Source organism: Alligator sinensis, unplaced genomic scaffold (genome assembly GCF_000455745.1).
Source record: "Alligator sinensis unplaced genomic scaffold, ASM45574v1 scaffold361_1, whole genome shotgun sequence".
Classification (NCBI taxonomy): Eukaryota; Metazoa; Chordata; order Crocodylia; family Alligatoridae; genus Alligator; species Alligator sinensis.
The window spans coordinates 2337615-2352891 of record NW_005842007.1 but is presented as its reverse complement, the minus strand read 5'-3'; the positions used below and the strand labels follow the sequence as shown (position 1 = coordinate 2352891).

Sequence of the window (15277 nt, the reverse complement as noted above, 5' to 3'; positions counted from 1 at the left end):
CAGGAATATCCAATTACTCAAAAGCACAGCATACATAGCATTCACTACACATAGCACTGTGTGGAAATCAAAGACATGTTCAAGTTAAATTAGTTTAGTTTACCCCAGTGAAGTAATATACAGCTGTGAACACTGGAGACTGACCAAAATGTTATGCACGAAATTATATGTTTTTGAAAATGCATTCCTACAAAAGATGCTGGGAACGGGATAGAAAGACTTCGTCACTAATGAAGTGACCTTACAAATTATCAACCAGCAGTTTTGTCTCTGCCAAAACTGAGGGTAAATGCATTTAAAGTGTTCACTCTAGATGTTCATTCCTTTGAAAGAGCTTCCCATCAGTTTAGTCTGTGTTTGTACAGCACCTAGCATGAAGGTGTCCTGGCTCTGAGATATTACTATGGCCATGGCTCTGAGACTTTGCAGAGAGATAGTTAGGCATGTAAGTCTGAAGTCAGTCAGAAGTCAGAGTAGATGTGCAGCTTTATAGACTAACTAAATAATTTTTTTATATATATATAATGATATATATATGGGGAAGTGGGAAGAGAGAGAGAGCATGCACAAGCCTACAGATCTTACCCCCTGACTTAAGTTTTGCGTTTTTCCCCTCAAGTATCACAAGCCAAGCATGGGGAAAAATCGGGGTAAACTTTAACTGGATGCTGAAGCAGGACACAACCTTGCCAATGAGAAAATACCTTTCCTCTCCTCACCACCGCCTGCCCTCTTGCCTGTGAACAGGGAACAACAGAGGCCAAAAATCTCCTTCACCAGATACCCTTTCCCTTTGTATATATTATTAGCCTCTAGAACTAATAATATGAGATGTTGGGGAGAATGCTTAATGCTGGTTCTAGTATAACTGGGTAATAGTGTAGCTGACTAACCCGATTAGAATGAGAGCAGTATATGAGGAAATAGGCATGCATATTTGCTAATGTTGTAATTCCAGTGTTAATGTGTTTCTCTTAGTAATCAATATAAAAACAACTAAAATTAAACAGTAGCTACATGTTTAAATCAATGCCTCCTTCCCCCTCCCCCCACAACCCCTTCCTGCACTCCTGGAATCTTTCTTGGAACAAAAGGAGGCGGGAGAAGAGTGGAAATGAGTATTCTCTCAGTCTGTCTGGCTAAAATGCTTCCATTTGTGTAAAATACTTAAATATTTACTGGGACAGAGACAGAATGAGAATGATCAACTGCCTTGTGGTTCGGGTACTCGCCTGTCAGACCAAAGTTCTAGTCTCTGCCCCAATCCTTGAGTATTTAAGTGCTGGCACACCTAACCTAAGTGTCTGTATTCCTGCTAGTGACTTTTGACTCAACGTCATTATATCATGAACAAATCCTTCATAGTTATAAAAGTTACTAATGAGGAACTGAAAAATCTGGATGGGTTAAAAGAAATATCTTCCTGGGACATCAAGTGAAATAACTGCATTGTTTATAGGACATCTTTACAGGCACGTGAGGCATTCTGAACTATCTAACCCTATATTTTCTTTTTCCAACCAGTCACTTGAATGATGTCTCGTTAACTGGAGAGCCCAGTACAACAGCTTTGACCTGTTCACTAGCCACCGTTGATGCCAATTTAGAAAAGATGATGTGCAGCATAAAGAGAACAACCACGTATCAGAATTAGCAGCACTTCTGCAGCAAGCATCAAGAAGCGATGACTCTAAAACAATAAGCCAGCAGAGCAAGCTGTCAGATGACTTTGGGTTTGCAGTAATTTAAGTAGGAAAAACATCTTTAAGGAACAATGCATTCAAAATTGCACTTGTTCTTTGCTGTTCTTGTTCTTACTGTTGCAGTTTCTGTCATCGTTTATATTGTTAATTTACATAAGCACAGATCCCTTAGGAGGTTAGACCTCTCAGAAAGTCCTCTTTTAGCCAGAGCCTGTGATGCCCTTATTGATGAGAAGGCATTTTTTGTACAAGAAAATACTTTAATTACATCATTTGGGAAATCTAACTGCAGTGAGTATTTGATCCAAAATCACTATATAACACACCCGCTCTCTGCAGAGGAAGCTGTATTTCCTTTAGCTTATATCATGACTCTACATAAAGAATTTGAGACTTTTGAGAGGCTCTTCAGGGCTATTTATATGCCCCAAAATGTGTACTGCATCCATGTGGACAAGAAGGCACCAGCTCAGTTTAAGCAAGATGTGGAGAAGTTAGTGAGCTGTTTCCCTAATGCTTTTCTTGCCTCCCAAATGGAGCTAGTGGTTTATGCTGGCGTATCTCGACTTCAGGCTGACCTGAACTGCATGAAAGACCTCCTGGAATCAAGGGTGCAGTGGAAATATGTTCTCAATGTGTGCGGGCAAGATTTCCCCTTAAAGACCAACAGAGAAATAGTTCAGTATCTGAAAGGATGTAAAGGGAAAAACATCACCCCTGGAAGATTGCCTCCTCCTCACGTTATCAGAAGGACCAAATATGTCTACAGAGAACAAATATACAGTGTCTTTTCTTTTATGCTGTGGACCTTTGTACGGAAAGCACCACCTCCACACAGTCTGACCATTTACTTTGGCTCTGCTTATATCGCTGTCACGAGGGAATTTACTGAGTTTGTTCTGAAAGACCAACAAGCCATTGATTTACTCGCCTGGTCCAAGGACACATACAGCCCAGATGAGCATTTCTGGGTGACACTCAATAGGATACCAGGTATGTCTGCTGTCTCTGCCCTCCTAAGTAAGTGCTTTTTATTAACAGACCTGCCACACAGTGAACAAAATGGCTTATTTTCTTTTCAGTCACTTTAAATACAAATGGGGGATGGGGGATTGGGGATGGCGGGAGAAAGATTTCCTTATACTTTCTGGCAATCATAGAAATTATTCCTGCAAGTTGGGTGCTGAGTATTAAAAAGGAAGAGGTACAAATCGATCCAGTTTACATTACAGATTAAGCTAATATAAACATTTTTATAAAGTGCATTTCCCAGTTCCTGCAGTTGGATAGGCAGAAGCAGACATTTGCAACTTCATAGCGTCACTTTGATTCAATGGGGCCTTTATGGAGATGTAAAAGACAGGTCATGCATATACAGTAAGAGCAGATCCAGAAATGTAACATGAAAAGAGTATGCCAAGGGAAGTCCTCTCTCACCCTTCTCCCCCTGCCTCTGGATTTCACACAACACCATGCACAGCAGCAGAAGTAACCAGCAGATGTGGACACTGACAGTGTGTGTCATGGAGTACAAAGTGTTCTCGAAATTGTAGTTTTCTAGAGTGGGAATGGAGTTCGCTACTGCTGGGAGGACACTTTCACCCCATTTTTTGCTGTCAAGACCCATGTTGGGAGGGCAAAAAAATGCTGATTTCAGTGGCAAAATATAGGGTCCATTATTTTCCCACCAACAGCAAACTCTACTGCTGCTCTACAAAACTGAAGATTCTAGAATGCCTTGTGCTCCATGATGCATGCTACCTGTTCCAGCTGTTTCCTACAGCCAAAAAGTGCAGGTAGAGCACAGGACAGGAGGATGAGGCACCACCACCCTGTCCTAATTTAGGCCAGAGGTGGGCAAAATATGGCCTGTGGGCTGAATCCAACCCACAGAGGAACTTTGTCTGGCCCACAGTGGGTTCCTTGATCCCACCTGGTCAGGCACCATCTGGCCCATGGCACATCCTACTGTCCCCAGGCATGCAGCAGGGCTGGGGCAGCTCCACGGCCAGACTCCATTTCCCAGCAGTGGTGGCTCCTTCCAGCTGCCACCACCGCCACCCCGGCCCAATGGACACCAGCTGGGACCTGAGCAAGAAAGGCCCAAGCCCCAGGCTGAGCACACAGCCCTGGCCCTAGCCCCAGATTTGGCCCCAGCTTTGACCCCAGCCCATGTTGGGGGTCAGGGTACCTGCAGCACCTGCTCCAGACCCACCCACCACAGTCACAATGAGTGGCAGTGGCAACAGCTGGGATGAAGCTGCTGCTGGGCGCAAGAAAAAAGTGGGACCTGGCATGGCCACTTCCCATTTGCTGCTGTTGGGGCCTTCTCACTGTGGCCACTTGCAGCCCATGTCAGGGCTGCCCTGCAGCAGCTACCCGCTGCCACCACTGCCACCCGTGTCACCTCCAGGCCCCCACACCTGGCAGGGTGGTGGTGGCAGCAGTGGCAGGGAGGAGCTGCAGGGCAGCCCCAGCATGGGTTGTGAGCAGCAGCAGCAAGAAGGCCCTGGCAGTGGCAAGGGTGAGGTGACCATGCCCACCACCAGATCCCACTCTTTCTCAGCGCCCAGTAGCAGGTTCTGCGCAGCCACTGCTGCATCTGTGCCCAAAGCTGGGCAGCGGCTCCAGATCCTTCTCAGGGTAGGAGGGAGACCCAAAGGTGGTGCTGGTGGTGTCCCTGCTGAAGTTGGCACCCAACCATGCCCATACCAGCTCCCCACCCACCCCACAAAGGGATGTTTAGTGAGCTGTTATGGGGAAGGGGGTGCTGACCTGGCCCAAAACAGCTCCACAAAACTCCCTACGTGGCCCATGGACCCAAATAATTGCCTACCCCTGCCTTAGTCTGTGTCCAGGGCATGTACTCTGCCCACCTACCTTGTGTTACACTACTGAGTAGACCTAATGCTAGGTTATCCGTCTTGCTGAAGAAGTTAAATAGTATTTTTTTTTATCCATTATGGATTATCATTGCCTGTTACTGTCAGCAGAAACTATTTACCAACACTATTTGGTCATCACAAGCATTGATGAGCTTTATTTGTCTCAAGAAATCTATAGACCAACAAGGGGCAAGGTGCTGCTGGACCTGGTACTGGCCAAAGGGGATGATCTAGTTAGCAACCCAAGAATCAAAGGGAAGCTGGGAGACAGTGACCATGAGTTGATCACTTCCTCTATTAACCACAAAGCTGGCAAGTCAGTCAGCAATATGGAAGTCCTTAACTTTAGGAAGGCTGATTTTCACAAGCTTAGGAGGCTAGTTGTTCAGGCCCTGAGAAACCACAATCTGGCAGGGAGGAATGTCCATGATAAATGGTTGCTCTAAGCACAAGGGAAGTCCATTCCAACCCACAGAAGGGCTGGATAACACCCCTTGGCTCAACAGGGAACTCAAGGACCTCCTGCACCTAAAAAAAGAAGCTTATAAAGGATGGAAGACCACTAAGGAGAAGTACTCAGCACTAGCCTGCACCTGTAGGTAGCAAACTAGGAAAGCCAAGACTGAAACTGAGCTCAAACTGGCCACTCAAATCAAGGACAATAAAATGTCCTTCTTCAAATATGTGGGAAGTCAGAAAAAGAACAAGGGTAACATTGGACCCTTACTAAACCAAGTGGTACAGCTGGTAACTAACACCCAGAAAAAAGGCAATCTGAAGTACCTGAAGATTGGAAGAGGGCCAATATGGTGCCCATCTTCAAGAAAGGGAGGAAAGAAGACCTGGGAAACTACAGGCCAATCAGTTTGACCTCAATCCCTGGGAAGATTTTGGGAAAAAATATCAAAGAAACCATTCCTGAGAGGCTAACAGAAGGCAGCATTCTGAGAGATAGTCAGCACAGGTTTGTTGCGGGTAGGTCTTGCTTGACCAATCTCATTTCCTTCTGTAACCAGGTGACGTGTCACCTGGACAAAAGGAAATAGGTTGATGTCATATATTTGGACTTTAAAAAAGCTTTTCACCTGGTGTCCCATGATGTCTTCACGGAAAAATTGGGCAACTGCGGCCTCGACTACTCCACAGTCCAATGGCTGGGGAACTGGCTCTGAGGTCAGACCCAGAGAGTAGTAGTTGATGTAACTGAACCAACATGGCACTTGGTGATTAGTGGTGTCCCCCAAGGCTCTGTTCTGAGACCTGTACTCTTTAACATCTTCATAAATGATCTGGACACTGGAGTCAAAAGCGGACTGGCCAAGTTCACTGATGACACCAAACTTTGGGGAAGAGTCTCCACACTTGAGGATAGGCTGTTGATCCAGGCTGACCTTGATTGGCTTGCGAGGTGGGTGGATGAAAACCTGGTAGCATTCAATATGGAGAAATGCAAGCTGCCCCACCTTGGGAATAAAAACCCACATCACACTTACAGGCTCAGCAATGCTACACTTGCTAGCACCATGACGGAAAGAGACTTGGGGGTCATGATTGACCACAAGATGAATATGAGCCACCAGTGCAGTACCACAGCTGGCAAAATGAACAACACTCTGGCTTGCATCTACCACTGCAGTTGAAGCAAGACCCAGGATGTCATCCTCCCATTGTACTCGGCTTTGGTGAGGCCACAGCTGGAGTACTGCATCCAATTCTGGGCTCCAAAATTTAGGAAGCTCATGGAGAAGCTTGAAAGAGTCCAAAAGAGATCCATGTGCATAAAAAGAGGGCAAGAGAATAGGTCTTATGAAGAGAGGCTGCGAGCTATGGGACTCTTCAGTCTGGAGAAGCACAGGCTCAGGGATGACTTGGTGGCAGGCTATAAGGAGGGGTGTGCATCAGGATCTGGGGGAACACCTGCTCACCAGAGCACCCCACGGGATGACAAGGTCCAATGGTCACAAACTTCTGCAAGACTTTTTTAGGCTAGACATAAGGAAAAACTTCTTTACTGTCCGAGCCCCAAAGGCCTGGAACAAACTCCCCCCAGAGGTGGTGCAAGCACCTACTCTGGACACTTTCAAGAAACATTTGTCATTTACTTTGCTGGGATCCTTTGACCCTAGCTGACTTCCTGCCCCTTGGGCAGGGAGCTGGGCCTGATGATCTTATGAGGTCCCTTCCAGCCCTGATGTCTATGAAATCTATGAAATTTCCTTAATGACTACTTCATGTCGGTCTCCCATCAACCCAATGGGATCACCTTGCCTGATCAGAGGCAGGATCACCAGGGGAAGGGCGAACCTGGACCCATCCTTACCACTGATCTTGTGAGGGAACACCTTGAGAGAGCTGGACATCTACAAATGAGGCGGCTCAGATGGAATGTGCCCCAGAGTGCTAAAGGAACTAGCTGACATTATAGCACAACCTATGGTGAGGATATTAAAGAACATGTGGCACTTGGACGAGGTGCCTGATGACTGGAAAAGGGCTAATGTGGTGGCTATCTTCAAGAAAGGGAGAAGGGAAGATCCAGGGAACTACAGGGCAATTAGCTTGACCTCAATCCCTGGAAAGATCGTGGAGAAAATCATCAAGGAAAACATTACGAACAACCTAACAGAAGATAATATTCTGAGGGATAGCCAACACGATGTTGTGGCGGGTAGATCTTGTCTGACCAACCTGATTTCCTTCTATGACCAGGTGACCTATCACCATGACAAAGGAGAAGAGGTGGATATCATATTTTTGGACTTCAAGAAAGCCTTTGACCTGATGTCCCATGATGTCCTCATGAAAAAATTGAGGAATTGTGGCCTAGACAATTTCATCGTCCGATGACTGGGGAACTGGCTCCATGAATGGACCCAGAGAGTGATAGTCGATGGAACCGAATCAACTTGGTGCACTGTAACCAGTGGCGTCCCCCAGAGCTCCGTTCTCAGACCTATATTCTTCAATGTGTTTATAAATGATCTGGACTCTGGTGTCAAAAGAAGACTAGCTAAATTTGCTTACAACACCAAACTATGGGGAAGTGCGGTCACCCTAGAGGACAGGCTGGCAATCCAGGCTGACCTAGACAGGCTTACAAGGTGGGTGAATCAAAACCTTATGGTATTCAATGCCAAGAAATGCAAAGTGCTCCACCCTGAGAGAAAGAACCCACACCACACTTATAGGCTTAGCGGTGCCATGCTTGCTAGCACCACGTCTGAAAGAGATTTGGGGGTCATGACTGACCACAAAACGAGCATGAGCCACCAGTGCGATGCCACAGCTGGCAAGGCAGACAAAACACTGGCCTGCATCTTCTGATGCATCTCAGACAGGACCCAGGAAGTCATCCTTCCACTTTACTCAGCCTTGGTGAGACCACAGCTGGAATACTGTATCCAATTCTGGGCTCCGCAATTCAGAAAGGATGTGGAGAAGCTTGAGAGAGTCCTGAGGAGAGCCACACAAATGATTAGAGGACAAGAGACCAGGCCTTATGAAGAGAGGCTGAGACATGGGACTCTTCAGCCTGGAAGAGTGTAGGCTCAGGGGTGAGTTGGTGGCTGCCTATAAGTACATAAGGGGTGTGCACCAGGAACTGGGAGAATGTCTGTTCACCAGGGCACCCCATGGGAAGACTAGGTTCAACGGTCACAAAGTCTTGCAAGACAACTTTAGGCTGGACATAAGGAAAAACTTCTTTACTGTCCGAGTCCCCAGGGCCTGGAATAGACTCCCCCCAGAGGTGGTGCAGGCACCTACTCTGGATTCCTTTAAGAAACACTTGGATGCCTATCTTGCTGGGGTCATTTTACCCTTGCTGACTGCCTGCCCTTTGGAAATCTATTACTTTATTTGTAAAGTAATCTATTACTTTATTTGTAGTATGGATGGGACAATGTGATTATAGAACTTTGTGAAGGAATCACATTACAGGTGAGGTCTTGATCCCATGTGCTTCCCTAACAAGTTCCTAGCATAATGTTCTCATGCCCACACTCTAAATCAAAAACTGTGTTGGGATGGAAGAGTAGCAAGTATTTTTTGCTGTTGTATGTTTGCAAAGCATCTGTAAGCCAGTGAGGCCCCTTTCTTGGTTGGCTCTTAGATTCTATTATAATAAATATAATAAATAATGCTGCTAAGCAGGCCAGGTACCATGGCATCACCATTAAACTTGTAGAGCAGGGATTTGACTACATCATGACAGCAGAGAGCTTAGTCATGCCATCAAAGCAATAAGTCCCACCCACCCATTCCCACTCCCTGAACTGAGCATCAAACTTCAAAGGATGAGGAGACTCAGGGGGGAACAGAGGATATTGCCCTTGAGCATGCCAGAAACTCAGGTAATCAGATACCATGAATTAATCTTCCAGTATCCAAGCTATACTTTTTAATGAATCATTCATTAAATTTGTTTATTACATTTCTGATTTATCTTGCTCAGTACCAACACAACCAGACACAGAGAGATAAGCCCTTGATTATTTTAGACAATTCCCAGGCCAGCCTACTGCCAAGCCATCCTGATTTCATCCAGACCTTATCTCTACTGCCAGGTTCAGTAATGTGATGCAGCTATTGTCTAAGGTGTAAGTACTTTCAGAACCGTTAACTGTTTTTACCATCCTAAACTTCTAGTTTAGCCAACTCCTAGCTCCTCATTCAGACTACCCGCCCTCCAGACCAGTGCTTTCTACCATTTTATACTCTCTCAGGTCCAGTCTCATTGCCCTTTTTCGCTTGTTTTCTGGTCTCCTTGCCCAGCTAGTTCCAGACTAACTCAGCTCCTAGTCCTAGCCTCTTTGCCTTGCCAGACCCTGTCTCCATATTTGGCTTTCCGTCATCTCACCAGGCAGTCTCCTCTGCCCATCTACTCTCAGCCCCGATTTCCCTCTACCCTGCCAAGTCTCCAGTTCCATTCTCTTAATGCCACTCCATCTCTTCTCCTCTGAACTGGGATCAGGCAATTCTTCCCTCCATGTGGCCTGGAGCCAGCAGAAGGAGACATTAACAACACAGATGAGAGGTGGTCTCCTTCCTCTCAGTTCTGGCATCCAGACTTGCCTATAGCATTCACAGTGCACTTGCAGATTGTCCTGCTCAACCCAAGCCTGGAGCATGCCCAGCAGGGATGGAATCTTTGTAGATAGTATCATGAAGCTCCACCAAGTTTCTACTGAACATGCATGAACTCCAGTTTTTCAAAAGCTTTTAACTTAGCCAAATGAGAAAAAAAATGGAATCCCTCTGACAAAAAGACCACCCTGCCACCAAATTTGAATCTATGCTGTAAAATGTAGGGGCACTACAGTTTCTCCAAAGAAAAGATTGTCAGAATTGTTAAATGTGGGCAAAATAAAGTATTTTCATTTGAACCATTTCAGCAGAAACTTTCCAAACAGGTTCAGACTGAAGCAGAAATCCAGCAGAGAAAATGCCTGCCCAAATAGTTGAAGTCCGATAAAGTTATAAGCAATGAAAAATAGTTGTGAAGTATCAGACAATCTTTAAAAAAATAGGTGGAGCTACCAGTCCTGCCTATAATAAATCAATGCAGTATACTACTGTACTATGTACAGACTCATCTACCAGTTCTAAAATATGTTCCAGGGCTGGTCATGCACATATTAAAGTTAAATGGGACGATCTTTAGGGTATCTTTCAGGGAACTGACTTAATTTATAAATAGTAATGGCAATGACTCTTGCTTATCTCATCTGCGGTAGTATTATCATCAATGTTGCTTAACCTGGAAACATTCAGCTTGTGTCAACTGGTTTAACAGCTTGAAAAAAGCAAGAAAGGAAGAACTAGGATTTTTTTTTTTTAATCTAGGTATTGGATAAGATATCCACAAGAAGTTAAAGTTTTAGCAAATTTAGGGTCCATTGGCTTTCAAAAGGATTTAGACTTCTACCTCACCTAGGACTAAGTTTTTACATGTACCACTATTTAGATGCCTAAATCCCACTGATATCAATGAGATTGAGGTGAATAAACAGCTTTAAAAATCTCTCCTTTTGGCACTATTATAAATTTTACATAGTATCAAATAAAAAATCAGAAGATGAAGGAGAGCAAGTAGTAATGAAATAAAGTGATGTTTTTCATTCAGCATGGAATATCATGAGAATATTATTATTTATACAGTAGTTTGTTGTTGTTTTTTTTTGGGGGGGGTGTTGGAGTGGGGGGTTAATTGTCATTGCTTAAATACGTGCCTGATCATTTCCTCAGGCAAAATTCTCATTGCAGTCAGCAGAGCATAAGGTCTGTATGATCCTCTGCTTAATTAAAACATACTAATTTGGTGTGATGGGCTGTGCTTGGGCTGTACAAATCTGTTTCTGGGGTGCTTGTCCTCCACTCTCTACAGACTTCTGACCTCAGTCTGTCAGTGTATAGAAGAAACAGTGACACTGACTGCTGACTGTATGGAAAGTACTGCAAAAGACATAAACAAAACCAGATGTTTTCCTGATAACCTCACCAGCCTTTCTAACCACAGTTCAAACTAAACAAAGTCATTTACAAGGCTATATCTACACCTTTGTTTGTTTATCATAATAACCTGCTCCATCTCTTTTTCTTCCTACCCTCCACCCCAGAATTGTCGCGTGTTGTTCTTGGATTTGAGAAAGGTATAGCTCTACAGGGATTTCTTTCCTGCACAATGCTTACAAAAATGTGGTTTCTTAAGTAAGGATAGGCTTGGTCGGTCTGCAGTGCTTGAATCACACACACACACACACACACACACACACACACCTTATATAGTGCAGTGCAAGTCCTTCACAGGAAATGGTAAAGCAAGCTTTCTTATTCAAATGAACCTGGCTTCCCAGAAGAGTATGTCACAATATGATGACAAAAGTCTAAGTTCAAGAAAATGTAGGCGGAGAGGATGTACTGTAAGGAAATATCATTCTATTACATCAACAGAGAGAGCCTGTGAGTGAATTAACTTGCAACTGGAACTTGGGGAGAGGCAAAAAGGGAGAAACTGATGAAGAAGAGAACAAGGAGGACAGAAGGAATCAATAGACTGTGAACCATACTATAAATACTGCTGACTTGTTTCTTGGCAGAAAAAAACCCACAGCTGAATATGATTAGGATTTAACCAAGAAGGAAATCCAGGCTGACAGACAGCATTATTCTGTCTTTGTTATATATCTTTGAAAAACAAGGATTTTTTTTAAAGAGCATGTATTTATACTTGCGCTTTCTTTATGTCATTCTGGTTCTTAGCATTGCAGGCTTTCTTATATTTTATCTTCTTAATTTAAAAGAGCAAAACAGCCTTCACAGGCTCAATGTGGCAAACAGTTCTGCCTTAGCAAAGGTGTGCAATGGAATTGTAGAAGGAAAGGCATCTTCTCTATGGAAAATATCAGGCTCGTCATTATCATCATCCCTGTGGAGATTTGCTTGCAAAGAATATTTTATTCAGAATCACTATGTAACAAGCTCTCTCTCTGCAGAGGAAGCTGTATTTCCGTTAGCTTACGTCATGACTCTACATAAAGAATTTGAGACCTTTGAGAGACTCTTCAGGGCTATTTATATGCCCCAAAATGTGTACTGCATCCATGTGGATAAGAAGGCACCAGCTCAGTTTAAGCAAGATGTGGAGAAGTTAGTGAGCTGTTTCCCTAACGCTTTTCTTGCCTCCCAAATGGAGCTAGTGGTTTATGCTGGCGTATCTCGACTTCAGGCTGATCTGAACTGCATGAAAGACCTCCTGGAATCAAGGGTGCAGTGGAAATATGTTCTCAATGTGTGCGGGCAAGATTTCCCCTTAAAGACCAACAGAGAAATAGTTTGGTACCTGAAAGGCTTTAAAGGGAAAAACATCACCCCTGGAGGATTGCCTCCCATTCATGTTATTGGAAGGACCAAATACATCCACAGGGAACACATAGGAAGTGACTCATCATATATGATAAACACCCAAAGGTTGAAAATGCTGCCACCCTACAATCTAACCATCTACTTTGGCTCTGCTTATATTGCTTTGACAAGGAAATTTATCACATTTGTTCTCAAAGATCAACGTGCTACTGACTTGCTTGCTTGGTCCAGAGATACCTACAGTCCAGATGAACATTTTTGGGTGACACTTAATAGGATACCAGGTAGGATGGACTTCACTTCTCTTCAAATATAGATTAGCCTGATTTTAGCAGAATGTAGATTTAAAAAGGAACTGTAAATGCCCAATCCTCAGCCTGCACAGGATAAATTTGTTTCAGTGGTTCGAACACAGTTACATTGTCTTAAAACTGTGTCTGCAATGCAAGGCTCCTTGCGCCTGATTTTCAGATGTGCCAAGAGTCTTTAGTTCCTATTGAAATTGGTTGGCATTTTACCTGATCAAAAACTTTAGTCTACAGAGTTTTGGATTAAGAAGTGCTTAAGAATTCCAATGAACTGTTTTTTACTACAGTGAAAAGCATGCCCTGCTGTTTAAGTAGTCTTAATTTTTTTTTTTATTTTGGGGAAGTGATTTTTTTTTTCAGGAATAACAGCCTGTTTGAACTTACTGAGAGAAGTTCAGCTCTAATTATGGCATTAGTATGATCTCATCACCATAGTATTTGAAGCTCAAGTCCTTGAAAGGGATTTCAGGAACTAGGTGCTTAAATGTCTTGAAGGATGCAGGCATGAGAATCTCTAAATATTTTTAGTGTATTTATCTTAGCACTGTACTTGTAAAGTAGAAAGCTAAGGCATTAACATGCTAATACCCCAATTTTTTTAAATATTGAGGTATCCATGTCACATTCATATCAATGGAAATTTGGCACCTAAATACTTAGAAAAAAGATCCTGGACTAAAGGACTTGTCCAGGGTCACGCTGGAAATCTCCAGCAGAGCAGGGAATTGAAACCTGGAGCATTTATACACATGCTTTTTTTCCAGCGACGTGCCGGAGATCAACCGCTTTTGAGCAGACTCGATTAATTGAGTCTGCCCCGCACATGAGCTGAGGCGAACCGCACTGCACTGCATGCAGTTGTATAAGTGGTGAAATGCACATCAGAGCGCAGAAAATGGCGTCAACATGCTTGTAAACTAAAACACCTCTAAGGTGTTTTACTTCAAAAGTGTGCCGCTGCCGTTTTCTCAGCGCTGACATGCATTTCACCACTTATACAACTGCAAGTGGCGCAGTTTGAAAAGTGCCTGGTGCTCTGACGCATGCATGTGTAAAAATGCCCCCGGAGGCTGAGTTCTACTGTAGTGTCCCAAGTGCTAGAGCTTCCTTCCTCTCCTAATCTGTGATACTAATGTAAAACCTGAATAATTCTATTGCCTTCTTTGGAATTACTAGAGATTTGTACTCACTGAGGGACAGATCCAGAGAGGGTGCAGTGGTATTCCACTTTGATTCCAGGTTCACGCAAAGTTGAAAACCAACTACGTAGCAGTGGCAGCATATTTCTAGTCAGACAGCAGGGATGGAGTCACTTGGCTTCATGGCTCAATATAAATCTACCCGATTCTTTCTAAACACTTCACTCCACAGGTATTAATGGCCCTCTCCCCTTTTTAATGGTCTTGATGTTCCATTAATGAAACTATCCTTTCTCCTGCAGTTCTGCTGTCTGTTAGCTGCTCCTGATAACCTAGCTCCTATTTCACAACTCTGCAGACTGTTTTTAACTTTAGCTAAAAACATTATCTCAGGTGCGGAAATGTTAACTCAGGTGAACATTGAATCAGGAGTGGAAATAACTTTCAGTGAATCACTGAAGAGCACTGTCAAGGTGCTCAAGAAGGCTAGACTTTGTTTTATGAATCTGAAAATGAGATATAATTTTATTCTAATTGTCGTAGAGCGCTAAGGTGTGCCGGCTCCTTCAAGAGCAGAGGCAGCTTAGCTAGGGAGCCCTGAGAGCTAGGCAGGGCTCCACAGCTTCAGGTTGCCTTGGCAGTAAGCTAATTAGGGTATTAGCTGGCACCTGCACCTGGTCAGCTGACCTGAAGGAAACAGGGACCTGGGCATATATAAGCCCCAGGGCTGGGGCTGGGAGGAGGTTAGTTCTCTGTCAGCAGCCAGGAGGAAGGAGCTTTTGCAGAAATGCCACTTGGAGATGCTTGGTTGCCTATTCTGCTGCTGATAAATCTAATAAACTCTAGGAGCTCCTAAGGTATCTGGGGCTAGGAGGCAGATATTGTTGAAGGAGAAGCTTGCCTCCTTAAAGGGGCAGGATGTGACCTCCAATGTTATTGTTGTTGTTATGTTATAGCCCAGGGGCTTGTATTTACATTGTTATTTGAATCCGGTGGACTGGGCTGAGGTTATTCGGGAGGGGAAGGCCTCATTGGGGGCATACTACCGTATAGAGAGCCCAGCACCAGTGAGGGTGTGCAGACAGGGCACGGAGAGCTCAGCACCAGTGAAGGCACATAGACAGAGGCCAAGGGCCCAGTGACGACAGGAGGCTGAGCTAGATCAAGGCCTCAGAGGGACAACGTTTGAATACCACCTGTGAGGCGTGGGACGTGGTTTGGAGCCACACATCTGGCCATAAGGCTTAGGGTGTCTTGAGAGGTACTGAGTGAGACCCAGCAAGGGATCCAAGATCAGCAGGATCTAGTGGGGTTCAACAGGACCATGACCACACAAACTCATGGGCAACTTCCCAACTTATTATTTCAACCAACAAGAC

General features: G+C 44.3%; 2 protein-coding genes across 2 annotated transcripts; both read left to right on the top strand.

Moving 5' to 3' along the window:
* The first annotated feature begins 1774 nt into the window (after positions 1-1774).
* Positions 1775-11641, top strand: LOC106722091 (N-acetyllactosaminide beta-1,6-N-acetylglucosaminyl-transferase-like). Its single transcript, XM_025201855.1, has 4 exons — positions 1775-2696; positions 4697-4797; positions 8477-8527; positions 11540-11641. The coding sequence occupies exons 1-4, from the start codon at positions 1775-1777 to the stop codon at positions 11639-11641; spliced, it is 1176 nt and encodes a 391-aa protein (XP_025057640.1).
* On the top strand, positions 11593-13886 carry LOC102374392 (N-acetyllactosaminide beta-1,6-N-acetylglucosaminyl-transferase). The gene is made up of 2 exons (XM_006021803.2): positions 11593-12735; positions 13861-13886. The coding sequence occupies exons 1-2, from the start codon at positions 11805-11807 to the stop codon at positions 13884-13886; spliced, it is 957 nt and encodes a 318-aa protein (XP_006021865.1). The 5' UTR covers positions 11593-11804.
* Positions 13887-15277: the final 1391 nt, after the last annotated feature.